Source organism: Theropithecus gelada, chromosome 1 (genome assembly GCF_003255815.1).
Source record: "Theropithecus gelada isolate Dixy chromosome 1, Tgel_1.0, whole genome shotgun sequence".
NCBI lineage: Eukaryota > Metazoa > Chordata > Mammalia > Primates > Cercopithecidae > Theropithecus > Theropithecus gelada.
The window spans coordinates 15,659,172-15,672,541 of record NC_037668.1 but is presented as its reverse complement, the minus strand read 5'-3'; the positions used below and the strand labels follow the sequence as shown (position 1 = coordinate 15,672,541).

Here is a 13,370-nt window from a genome sequence, read left to right as displayed (position 1 = left end):
TTATGGGTACATTACAATAAACTATAGCATATTGTAATATAAATATTTCTTTTAGATCTTATGCAACCAATTCATTTTTGAAGTAGTGTATAATTTACACACATACTTGTAACAAATCCTTTAACAGAACACTTATTTTTATGACAATGAATTTTTCCCCTGCATTTGCTTAAATCAAGAAATACTAAAATAGCTAGTTCAACTCTCTAGCTCCCAAATTTCACAGATATAATTACTAGTAAGCACTCAAAATCTTCATTGCTGTGTTCTGGCAAGCTAGAGTTATTTCAAAGATTTCATCCTGCACCATCCTTCAGATGATGAACCTCACTCATCTGGGTTAGTTTGCTTATCTCTTTTTTTTTTGAGACAGAGTTTTGCTCGTGTTGCCCAGGCTGGAGAGCAGTGGCGCGATCGCAGCTCACAGCAACCTCCGCCTCCCGGGTTCAAGCAATTCTCCTGCCTCAGCCTCCCGAGTAGCTGGGATTACAGGCATGCACCACCACACTCGGCTAGTTTTGTATTTTTAGTACAGACGGAGTTTTTCCATGTTGGTCAAGCTGGTCTCAAACTCCCGATATCAGGTGATCCACCCACCTCGGCCTCCCAAAGTGCTGGGATTATAGGCGTGAGCCACTGCGCCCAACAGTGCTTATATCTTTGTTTGGCTTTTTTTTTTTTTTTTTTTTTTGAGAAAGAGTTTTGCTCTCGTCGCCCAGGTTGGAGTGCAGTGATGAAATCTTGATTCACTGCAACCTCCGCCTCTCGGGTTCAAGCGATTCTCCTGCCTCAGCCTCCTGGGTAGCTGGGATTACAGGCATCCACCAACACACCCCACTAATTGTTTGTATTTTTAGTAGAGATGGGGTTTCGCCATCTTGGGCAGGCTGGTCTCAAATTCCTGACCTCAGATGATCTGTCCACCTCGACCTCCCAGAGTACTGGGATTACAGGCGTGAGCCACCAAGCTCAGCTTGTTTATCTCTAAAAAAGGAGAATCCTTTGAGCTGGAACTTAAAAAACTTAAAATCAGGCCGGGCGTGGTGGCTCACGCCTGTAATCCCAGCACTCTGGGAGGCCGAGGTGGGCGGATCACGAGGTCAGGAGTTCGAGACCAGCCTAGCCAATATGGTGAAACCTGGTCTCTACTAAAAAATACAAAAATTAGCCAGGTATGGTGGCATGTGTCTGTAGTCCCAGCTACTCAGGAGGCTGAGGCAGGAGAATTGCTGGAACCTGGGAGGTGGAGGTTGCCGTGAGCCGAGATTGCACCACTGCACTCCAGCCTAGGTGACAGAGCAAGACTCGGTCTAAAAAAAAAAAAAAAAAAAAGGCCGGGCGCGGTGGCTCAAGCCTGTAATCCCAGCACTTTGGGAGGCTGAGACGGGCGGATCACGAGGTCAGGAGATCGAGACCATGCTGGCTAACACGGTGAAACCCCGTCTCTACTAAAAAATACAAAAAATTAGCCGGGCGAGGTGGCGGGCGCCTGTGGTCCCAGCTACTCGGGAGGCTGAGGCGGGAGAATGGCGTGAACCCAGGAGGCGGAGCTTGCAGTGAGCTGAGATCCGGCCACTGCACTCCAGTCTGGGGGACAGAGCAAGACTCCGTCTCAAAAAAAAAAAAAAAAAAAAAAAAAAAAATTAAAATTAAAATTAAGAAGGAGAGAAGTTGCACTAGTTTTTCCTCAAAGTAGTGCAAACCTGTGTGGTCCCCTATCTCTTCCCACCTCCTTGACCGTAGTGCTCCCTAATACTACCTTAAAGTTGGAACTCTGACCAGTACCTGAAATACAGATTTTTTTTTTAAAGGGAATTTTATAACACAGAATGTTTTAACTTCTTGTCAGACATCCATTCTCAAATACCAATTCATAGCATGCTCCACCTAGCAAGAAGGCAAGGGAGCTCTATTGACTTGTTTAATCCATTCCCAACACAGGCAATATGAAACAGAAGGATAGGTATGGTAAAAATTTTGGACTTCAATAGATAACTTATGCTGACTCATATACTCCTAAAATCAAACCAGAAACATTAAATGCTGAAATAAAACCAACCACAGGTAGTCGGATTCATAGATAGAAAAAAAAAAATTACACAATTTCTACTAGAAGTGAATTTTTAAACTAGTAAAAGAGACAAAATGGGCTAAATTCTTAAATCCTATTCCACTTTACAAACTGACCCATAGCATCCTCCTTGGACTCTCCCTGTGTCCTTTTTACCCACAACACACATTCCCACATATGCACCCCTTAGAGGAACTGATTTCCTGGAAAGACTACTTAGCCAAGTCCTGAGGTAATCTGTCTGACCTGGTGATTCTCTCAGTTAAGGGATGGATACTCATTTGTCCCTCCTCCCTCCCTTACCACTTTACACATCTCCCTGCTTCATTCTGCTCCAGGAAAACAGTATTTATCATTCTAGCTCCAGGATGAGATCCGACATTTCCACTAGACTTCAAAAATACACATCCATCTATCCATCCATCCATTCATCCATTTATATATATAAATAAATGTCAATGACAAAAAATTTTTTTTCTACAGCAATTGCTAAAAGTCTGGAAAAAAGATCACCTGGAGACCCAAACTCTAGTACTTAGGAATGTGTGAAAAATATCACACCAAGTTTAAAAATAACTCTTTAATCATATGCACATAAGGGGAATAAAGGGCAACACCAGGCTGACTCGGGAGGGGAGCAAGATATTCTCCCTTTGTCCCAGTGTCTGCTTGGCACAGTTCTGAGATCACACAAACAAGTGGGAGTGGGTTGGGAAATAGAATAAGTGAGAGGACTGAAGAGACAAAGGCAAGGGGGGGAGAGGCAAGGGCTTGCAGTAGTCTCAATCAGTGGACTCTAACACAGATTCACTCAGCGCAAGGTCCCAGTAGTGTTCAGCCCCATGCTTTTTGAAATGCTCACGAGCCATGTTCTCTGTAGGACACTGTTTAAACTTCATCTCTCCAAAGCTCCGGTCTTTGGCTGTACCCTAGGAAAGAGATATGTAATAAAAACACTTCAATTTCTTATTTAAATCAGATATAATATTCTTTTATAAGACCTAGTAACATTTGTGAGACATGTGCCCAGCTGAACGTGATTTTATGGTAAAAAAAAAAAAAAAATTGTGACCTCCATTTCCTTGGATATTTGTATGAGTTTTTATGAATTCATATGTATAAGGTTTTTAGATTTTTGAAATGAGGATGAGGAATTCTTTGCTCTGGTGCCTGGGTGGAAGAGCAAGTCAGGAAGAACTATGGAAGGTGGAATGAGATAAACTTATCTCCCACCAGGCCTTCAGGACTAAATTTGGGCCTTCAAAAAGGCCCAAAAAACTATTTATACAAGCAGAAGGCTTTGGGGCCCAGCAATAAAGAACAACTCTGGGTGGGGAACAGAAGAAGAGCAGGTACCAGCAGAGAATTACAACAGAAAAAGACAGTACTGGGTAGAACGGCATTCTTGCCAAAGGCACCAGCAGCAATGGCAGTCATAAAGCACTACCTCAAGAGGCTTTCAGGGAGTAGACTCCAATAAGGAGGCTGGAGCAGAACTTGGCTTATTTCTGAACATGAAAGACAATTCCTGAAAACTAAATTCCTACAACATTAATACTGGTTCTCTAAGAAGCCGTGACTTTTTCAGGAAGTACTCTTCAGAGATAAATAGAAGAAAATTGAAAAGAGATGAGGGGGCTGAGATATGTGAAGATATGGGCGCAGCAGCTCATGCCTATAATCCCAGCACTCTGGGAGGCTGAGATGGGAGGATCAGTCAAGGCTAAGAGTTCGAGACAAGCCTAGGCAACATAGTGAGACTGCATTTCTAAAAATTAGCCAGGCACAGTGGTGTGGACCTGAGGTCTCAGATACTTGAGAAGCTGAGACTGGAGAATTGCTTGTCCCTAGGAGTTCAAGGCTGCAGTGAGCTATGACTGCACTGCTGCACGCCAGCCTGGGCAACAGAGCAAGACCCTGTCTCTAAAAAAAAAAAAAAATTGGCCAGGCGCGGTGGCTCAAGCCTGTAATCCCAGCACTTGGGAGGCCGAGGCGGGTGGATCACGAGGTCAGGAGATCGAGACCATCCTGGCTAACATGGTGAAACCCCGTCTCTACTAAAAATACAAAAAACTAGCCGGGCGTTGTGGCGGGTGCCTGTAGTCCCAGCTACTCGGAGGCTGAGGCGGGAGAATGGCATGAACCCGGGAGGCGGAGCTTGCAGTGAGCCGAGATCACGCCACTGCACTCCAGCCTGGGAGACACAGCGAGACTCCGTCTCAAAAAAAAAAAAAAATTGATTTAAAAAAAAGATAATATGCAGGTGGGAACTTATTCAACAGAGAAACAAATACTATGGTTATTATCATCTAATTTGTATGCATAAATTGAAGAATCTGGGATAAGGCAGAAGGATACATGAAAACCTTTTTTTTATTTTTTGATTGCTCCTTCAGAAGAAAAACTATTAATAGCAATTACCTATAAAGACTGGTCTGAAGAGATCAGAGAGAATAGGAAGAGACCTTTTGTTTTTGAGAAACAGTCTCACACTGTCACCCAGGCTGGAGTGCAATGGTGTGATCTCGGCTCACTGTAACCTCCGCCTCCCGGATTCAAGCGATTCTCCTGCCTCAGCCTCCCAAGTAGCTGCAATTACAGGCACCGGCCACCACGCCCAGCTAATTTTTGTATTTTTAGTAGAGACAGGGTTTCACCATGTTGGCCAGGTTGGTCTCAAATTCCTGACCTCGTGATCCGCCCGCCTTGGCCTCCCAAAGTGCTGGATTACAGGCGTGAACCACCATGCCCGGCCTGAGACTTTTTCTTTTTTTGTTAAGACAGGGTCTCACTCTGGTGCCCAGGCTGGAGTCCAGTGGCACAATCACAGCTCACTGCAGCTTCAAACTCCCAAGCTGAAGCAATCCTCCCACCTCAGCTTCTCAAGTAGCTGGGAATACAAGCAGACACCACCAGGCCTGGCTAATTTTTGTATTTTTTGTAGAGACGAGGTTTCCCCATGTTGCCCAGGCTGGTCTTGAACTCCTGAGCTCAAGTGATCCAACCACTTCATCCTCTCAAAGTGCTGGGTCTCAGTAAGTACTCTTCCGTATAATTAGATTTTTTTTTTTTTTTTTTTTTTGAGACGGAGTCTGGCTCTGTCACCCAGGCTGGAGTGCAGTGGCCGCATCTCAGCTCACTGCAAGCTCCGCCTCCCGGGTTTATGCCATTCTCCTGCCTCAGCCTCCCGAGTAGTTGGGACTACAGGCGTCCGCCACCTCGCCCGGCTAGTTTTTTGTATTTTTTTTTTTTTAGTAGAGACGGGGTTTCACCGTGTCAGCCAGGATGGTCTCAATCTCCTGACCTCGTGATCTGCCCGTCTCGGCCTCCCAAAGTGCTAGGATTACAGGCTTGAGCCACCACGCCAGGCCTAGAATTTTTTTTTTAATCTTAATAAACATTTACTACTTTTGTAATAACGTACTGCTTTTATAATAAAGAATTCATTAACAGAAACAAGCACATTTTAGTGCTTGCTTCAGCAGCACATATACTAGAAATAAGTACATTTTAAAAATAGAAGATATATAGCCAGGCGTGGTGACTCATGTCTGTAATCCCAGCACTTTGGGAGGCCAAGGTGGTCGGATCACCTGAGGTTGGGAGTTCAAGACCAGCTTGACCAACATGATGAAACCCCATCTCTACTAAAAATACAAAATTAGCCAGGCATGGTGGCTCATGCCTGTAATCCCAGCTACTCAGGAGGTTGAGGCAGGAGAATCGCTTGAACCCAAGAGGCAGTGGTTGCGGTGAGCTGAGATTGCACCATTGCACTCCAGTCTGGGCAACAAGGGCAAAACTCTGTCTCAAAAAAAAAAAAAAAAATGCAGGTGCTGGGCACAGTGGCTCATGCCTGTAATCCCAGCACTCTGGGAGGCCAAGGCAGGTCTATCACCTGAGGTCGGGAGTTTGAGACCAGCCTGAGCAACATGAAGAAACCCCGTCTCTACTAAAAATACAAAACTTAGTTGGGCATGGCGGCGTATGCCTGTAATCCGAGCTACTTGGGAGGCTGAGGCAGAAGAATTGCTTGAACCCGGGAGGTAAAGGTTGCGGTAAGCCAAGATCACACCATTGCACTCCACCCTGGGCGACAGAGCAACAAGAGCAAAACTCCGTACCCTCCACCCACCCCCAAAAAAGATATACATGTACTATACCTAAAAACAAACATGAAAACATTAATACTGGTTTTAATACTGGTTCTCTAAGAAGCCTTCAAGGATTAAAGAACTAGATAACCATAAAAAATATTCCACTTGAAGAGTGATTTAGTCACATTTTATGAAGTACTATCACACAATTATCTAATTTCATTCTCAAAAAATTGACAATATAGATAGCAAACAGTATCCACATTTTATAGCTAAGGCAACAGAATTTGACATTAAGTGTCTTGTCCAGATTACACAGCTAAGAAGCAGCACTGCCCAGCCTCCTAACTTTATATTCTTAAGTATCATACTTCCTTCACTATATCCAAAGGTAAATCCCACAGCAATTCATTCCCCTCTTTCCAAGTCTCATATTCATGACTGTGAAATAAACAATTTTTGGTAGAGAATTTGTATTCCTGCTACCAGCAGCACTGTCCACACACTTCCCCAGATAGCATATACTAAATACTCATCAATTTAACTAAACAGATGATCAGGAAGAATTTATTGCCAACCATTTAAAAATGGATTCCAAAAAGAAACATAAATTATTTAAGGGATTATTCACTGATTAGATCTTACATTCCATTGCTCTCCTTAAATAGTATAAATAATCAGGAGTTGGCTAAAGTTTTACAATGTTTTACAAAGGATCACCTACCTCCCAGACTAGTACACATTTGTTGGTTTTCTTCACAGCTTCCTCATCAGATTCCTCATCATCTGGAAGAGAAATCTTGTTACAGACTTAGACTTGAGATTCAGGTTCTAAAGAAACAATATTCAAGTCTAACCAAACTCTCTTAAATATTGTCACCCTTTTTATGTGTTGGACCAAATGTTTTATTTTCTGTTGCTCTTTATTTTCCCCAAATTAGACTTGAAGCTCCAAGTAAAAAGGAATATTAATTGATACAATTAGCATTTACTTAGCACTTGTTATGAATCAAGAGCTGTAACAGGTATTGGGAATAAGGAAATAAAAGACAAGCAGTCAAGAATAAAAACTTGTCCTAGGTACTCTGGGAAGCAGGCTTCAGATGTCAACATCATTTATTACTCTCAAAAAACTTTCGCCCAATGGAGGAAGGCAGATATACCAAATCAAAATTATCGGCCAGTGTGGTGGCTCACGCCTGTAATCCTAGCACTTTGGGAGGCTGAGGTGAGTGGATCACTTGAAGTCAAGAGTTTCAGACCAGCCTAGCCAACATGGTGAAACCTCATCTCTACTAAAAACACAAAAATTAGCCAGGCATGGTGGCGGGTGCCTGTAATCCCAGCTTCTCAGGAGGCTGAGGCAGGAGAATCACTTGAACCTGGGAGGCGGAGGTTGCTGTGAGCCAAGATGGTGCCACTGCACTCCAGCCTGGGCAACAGAGCAAAAACTCCATCTCAAAAAAAAAAAAGAAATGCACGTGTAAAACAAAATAAAATATACACCAATTATATTACAAAAATGTACTTTAAATACTTCAAGGACAAAAAGTCAGGAAGGCTAGTTAGGTAAAGTTAAGAAAAGGCTCTCTGTAGATTTTATTTTTTATTCTTGGGTCTCTTAAGATGAACTCTCTGCAGATTTTATTTATATTTTTATTTTTTTGAGACAGAGTCTCACTCTCTCACTCAGGCTGGAGTGCAGTGGTACAATCTTGGCTCACTGCAACCTCCGCTTCCCCCGTTCCAAATGCTTCTCCTGCCTAGGCCTCCCGAGTAGCTGGGGTTACAGGCACACACTGCCATGCCCAGCTCATTTTTGTAATTTTTAGTAGAGACGGGGTTTCACCATGTCAGGCTGGTCTCAAACTCCTGACCTCAGGTGATCCACCCACCTCAGCCTCCCAAAGTGCTGGGATTACAGGCATGAGCCACCACGCCCAGCCTCTCTGCAGATTTTAAATGCTAATCCAGGTCTTCAAAGATGAGAATGAACACTAATGGAAGTATGATGGCCAGAAGCATGTCAGATAGACAGTCCTTGACTTAGAATTTTTTGCCTTGAGTACAGTGTGAAAGTGATAAATATTTAGTAGAAAATGTACTTCAAATTTTAAATTTTGAGATTTTCCTGGGCTAGCAATATGCAGTAAAATACTCTTACGTGAGATAAAAATAGGCTTTGTGTAAGATGATTTTGCCCAGCTGTAGGCTAATCTAAGTATTCTGAGAAAGTTTAAGGAAGGCTAGGCTAAGTTATGATGTCCTAAAGATCAGATGTATTAAATGCATTTTTTTTTTTTTTTTTTTTTGAGATGGAGTCTCGCTGTGTCACCCAAGCTGGAGTGCAGTGGTGCAATCACAGCTTACTGCAACCTCCGCCTCCCAGGTTCAAGCAATTCTCCTGCCTCAGCCTCCCGAGTAGCTGGGATTACCGAGGCCCACCACCATGCCCCGAATTTTTGTGTTTTTAGTAGAGATGGGGTTTCACCATGTTGGCCAGGTGGTTACGAACTCCAGACCTCAAATGATCTGCTTTCCTGGGCCTCCGAAAGTGCTGGGATTATATGTGTGAGCCACTGCGCCTGGCCTTAAATGCATCTTTGACTTAACGATATTTTCAACTTATCTTAGGTTTATTGGAACTAACCCCATCATAAGTTGAGGAGCATATGTGTGAGCACGTACATGTATACATATATGTGTATGTATATATATATAAAAAAAAACAGGCAAAAGAAAAAGTAGTTTGATCAAAGCAGAGCTTTTTTGACCTGAAAATCTTTTTGCCTTCAATCCTTAAAAAAAAAAAAAAAAAATCAAATAATAATATAATATAGACACTGTACACATGAATGTATAGCTTACTGGATTTGCTTTTTCTTTTTGAGACAGGGTCTCATTCTGTCACCCAGGCTGGATTGCAGTGGCACAATCACAGCTTACTGCAGCCTTGACCTCCCCAAGCTCAAGTGATCCTCCCACCTCAGCTTCCTGAGTAGCTGGGAATACAGGTGTGTGCCACCACACCCAGCAAATTTTTATACTTTTTGTAGAGATGGGGTTTCACCACGTTGTTTGCCCAGGCTGGTCTCGAACTCCTGGCCTCAGGCAATCTGCCCGCCTCAGTCTCCCAAAGTGCTAGGATTACAGGCAGGAGCCACCATGCCTAGCTGCTTGCTGAATTTTCAAATACTGAATAAATTCATATAACCAGTACTCAGATCCAGGACAGACACAGAAACCAGCAGGTAGAAAAGCTTTAAATGATAGGCAAAAAAAAAAAAAAAAAGCTTTACCATTCATGCATATAATTATATAGTAAATATTATATGAATGTCTAGGAGGCTCAAAGTCTAAATGGGTCTTTCTAAAATTCCTGAACACTATCTAGTGTTAGCAAGAGTGTCACAGGGAGGGAATAAAATGAATGGACAGATGCACCATCCCCACCTCCCACAGCTCTCCCACTTAATCCCCTCTAACCCCCATTCACCATCTCCCTTCGTGTTAGATGTCTGTTCATCCCACTTTATCCGATGCAGCATAAGACGCTTAAATTTCTTCTGGGCCTTGGGGCCTGGAAACAGAGAAGAAGAATTTTGCCAGAACTGTGGAAGATGATGGGTTAGAAAGAACCTCTGAGCTCAGACATTAATGTGGTAGTTGAAGCAATCCCAGGACCACATCTTAGGGCCTTCTATTCCAATAAACACAGAAGCAATGACCTAGCATATTATATCAGGTATGGCACTAAAATACTATCTTTTTCTCCTTTCTCCCCACAATGCTAATCACTCTAAGCCCAGGGTTGTCTGGGGACAGTCTCCCTCAAGTTTTTCAGACTCACCCCCTTCCACTACTACCACGTTGACATCCTTGTGCAGTACCACCACCCCTGTCAGGTACAGTTGCCCAGCATTGGCTTCAATCTTGAACTTCTTGGCTGGGTTGCTCAAATTTCGAACTCTGGAGAAGGGAAAGTTTAGTTATGTCTTCCATTTTAGCATCAGCAGCTGCCTGAATGGAGTGGCAAGTAGAGATGAATCCCAAATGGTTTCCTCTCTATAAACAAAGGCCTCTGGAGTAAACAAATAGATGAATGCTTAAAAGGTAGAGTTGATGAGTCTAGAAATATTTCCACACTCTTATATTTTTTCAAAGTCTAGCACTTTACATTACACAATAGCAGGTAACCAAAGTTTACTCTAAGAATCAGGGAGCGGTATTTACTATTACCCAAAAATGTTTATAATCTCATTGTTCTTGACAATGTAAAGACCTACAGACTTTTTGTCCTCTAGACCCTTAGACCCTCATAATATAGGATTACTCGGCTTGGCGCAGTGGCTCACACCTGTAATCCCAGCACTTTGGGAGGCCAAAGTGGGCAGATCACGAGGTCAGGAGTTCGAGACCAGCCTGGCCAACATGGTGAAACCCCATCTCTACTAAAAACACAAAAATTAGCCAGGCGTGGGGGTGCATGCCTGTAATCCTAGCTACTCAGGAGGCTGAGGCAGGAGAATCGCTTGAACCTGGGAGGCAGAGGCTGCCGTGTGCCGATATTGTGCCACTGCACTCCAGCCTGGGCAACAAGACTGAAACTCCATCTCAAATAAATAAATAAATAAATAAACAAATGAAATCTATATAGGATCACTATATAGGCATGAAAATTTTCTAGGAGGAGATGTGAAAAACTGTTAATAGCAATTACCTAAAGAGAGTGGTTCTAAGGGATCACAGAATAGAAAGGAGACATTCTGAGTAAGTGTTCTTCTGTATTGTCAGACCATTTTTTAAATCTTAATAAACATTCACTACTTTTGTAATAATGTACTTTTATAATAAAGAACTAGTTAATAGAAATAAGCACATTTTAAAAATAGAATATAAGCATGTACTCAACATAAAAAAACAAAAACATTAAATCAACACAAAGGTAGAAAAATATTTACAACATATAAAATGCATTTTGGAGTGAGGATGAAACACAACAATACATCAGGGTAAGGATATGACTACCGAGGAAAGAAAATTTGTAATGCTTCCATGGATGTTGGAAGCAAACTCAGACCATTTAAAAAAAAAAGATGAAAAAAAAAAAGAAATAGGATGATATTTTATAGTCCTCAAAGGACATACAATCTTTAGTTCATATCTTGGCCTGAACAAGTATATTGATTTGTTCATTTTTTCAGAACTAATAGTCTGGTAAAAAAAGAAGACTTCAGAGGGAAGACTTGGATAACCATAAACATAAGTCATTAACCCTCGCTATTTTACAAGATTTACTAGCTCTTGATCCACACTAGGGTCATTAAAAGAGAGTAGGAACTGGTGTCAGGTATGCTTTTAGGCCACAATGATTCTGCCTCAAGCACTTGGAAAATGTTTTAGTAATTCTAAGGGGAAGGTCGGCCCAGTATGGACACCTACCTATATACAGATATGTGTACCCCCTGTGAAATGTCTTCTTTAAGCTTTTTAATTTTCTTGACCTTTCTCTGTTCTGCTGTGAGTTTTCGGGCAGCGTTGGCCTCTTCATGCGCTCTGTCGTGACAGGAAGGACATCCACAAGTGAGAAAGGCATTGAAGATCAGAGGCAGGGCTGAGGGAAAGAGAGAGCAACGGAGAACTCTCCCCTCCCTCCAAATATGGATCCCCCAGAAGAGTTTGGGAAAGGTCCTTGCCCAGGGTTTCCACCCAATCCCATGGCACTTACTTCTGTCTTTTTGCCATCTGAGCTCTGACATGGGCTTCTACCTTCGTGGGGTCTTGAACAGCTTCTGTTCCTAATACTCGCATCAGATTAGAAATTCTCACTGCAGTGAAGAGAGGACAGCAGTCAATCTTTGAAGTCACTTCTCCAGCTGGAGTAACTTGTTATCTCTTCTACACCAATTCATATTATTTACCTATTTCAAATCTCTGCTTCTAAACTCACTTCCTCCAATAACTACTACCTTGAAAATCTAACCCAATCACTTCAGCATTTGCAGAAGTTCACACAATTAAGTTGAAGATTGGTACTTATCACAGCATCTAGTGAGAGTTTATACATAACAGTCCTCAGTCAAAATATTGCTGAACGAGAATGTAACTACAGGGGCAATTTCTTTATCCTGCACTTTCATTGTAAAAATTAAAACATTAAGAATTATGTACATAAAAAGTCTACCCAAATACTGCAACTACTATCTCCATGAATTTCAAGACCTGTATTCTTCCAGGAAAACCAGAGTGTTGTATGATCAGTATGCTTAAAAATAAGCCTTAAATGGCCTCTATAATGAATGTGTTGACCTATCTTAATATGAAAAGATGGTAGAACACTTGGAGAAAAAAGACCCCAAGAATGATTCTTAGAAACAGAAATCACTCAGACATAGAGAGATGTTAAAGTTCCTCCAGAATTAAAGACATAAACTTGCCACTCTTTTTAACAGCAGAGGCCACTAAGAGATGTACCTTTGGGTTCTGGAGGAGGCATCAGGCCCAGCCTGACTTTTTCTTGTAGTTCCTTCTGTGCTTCCCTCCTTGTTTGTCTCCGAAGTTTTTTCTGTTCCTTCTTGGTAAGATATACTCCCAGAGTAACTGGTGTGTCATTGTCAACTGTCAGGGCAGAGATTAGTATACCAAAGCAATAAGAAAATTATATATATATATATATTTTTCCCCCCCACTCTGTCACCCAGGCTGGAGTGCAATGGCCCGATCTCAGCTCACTGCAGCCTCTGCCTCCTGGGTTCAAGTAATTCTCCTGCCTCAGCCTCCCGAGTAGCTAGGATTACAGGCACATGTCACCATGCCTGGCTAATGTTTGCATTTTTAGTAGAGACGGGGTTTCACCATGTTGGCCAGGCATGAGCCACCATGCCTGGACAGCAATAAGAATATTAAAGAGACCTAGGTAAATATCAACATCATTAAAAGAAACTTTAGGCTGGACACAGTGGCTTATGCCTAAAGCACTTTGGTAGGCCAAGGTGGGAGGATTGCTTGAGCCCAAGAGTTCCAGACCAGCCTGGACAACCAAGTGAGACCCAACTCTATTATAAACATTTTATGTAAAAAATATATTGAGGCCAGGTGCAGTGGCTCATGCCTGTAATACCAGCACTTTGGGAGGCAGGGGCGGGCAGATCACAAGGTCAAGAGATCGAGACCAGCCTGGCCAACATGGTGAAACCCCGACT

General features: G+C 42.4%; 1 protein-coding gene across 6 annotated transcripts in view; it reads right to left on the bottom strand.

Moving 5' to 3' along the window:
• Nucleotides 1-2,617: 2,617 nt before the first annotated feature.
• PRPF3 (pre-mRNA processing factor 3) overlaps nucleotides 2,618-13,370 on the bottom strand; it is a 32,007-nt gene continuing 21,254 nt past the window's right edge. For 5 of the 6 annotated variants that reach the window (XM_025395444.1, XM_025395428.1, XM_025395431.1 and 2 more), the window contains 7 exons: nucleotides 12,643-12,786; nucleotides 11,897-11,996; nucleotides 11,611-11,724; nucleotides 10,019-10,137; nucleotides 9,665-9,748; nucleotides 6,893-6,954; nucleotides 2,637-3,000 (listed from right to left, as the gene is read on the bottom strand). In XM_025395444.1, the coding sequence (XP_025251229.1) occupies nucleotides 2,854-3,000; nucleotides 6,893-6,954; nucleotides 9,665-9,748; nucleotides 10,019-10,137; nucleotides 11,611-11,724; nucleotides 11,897-11,996; nucleotides 12,643-12,786 (770 nt within the window). In that variant the 3' untranslated portion in view covers nucleotides 2,637-2,853. Of the gene's footprint in view, nucleotides 3,001-6,892; nucleotides 6,955-9,654; nucleotides 9,749-10,018; nucleotides 10,138-11,610; nucleotides 11,725-11,896; nucleotides 11,997-12,642; nucleotides 12,787-13,370 lie in introns of all 6 variants that reach the window. The other variant, XR_003121048.1, reaches the window with a different exon arrangement.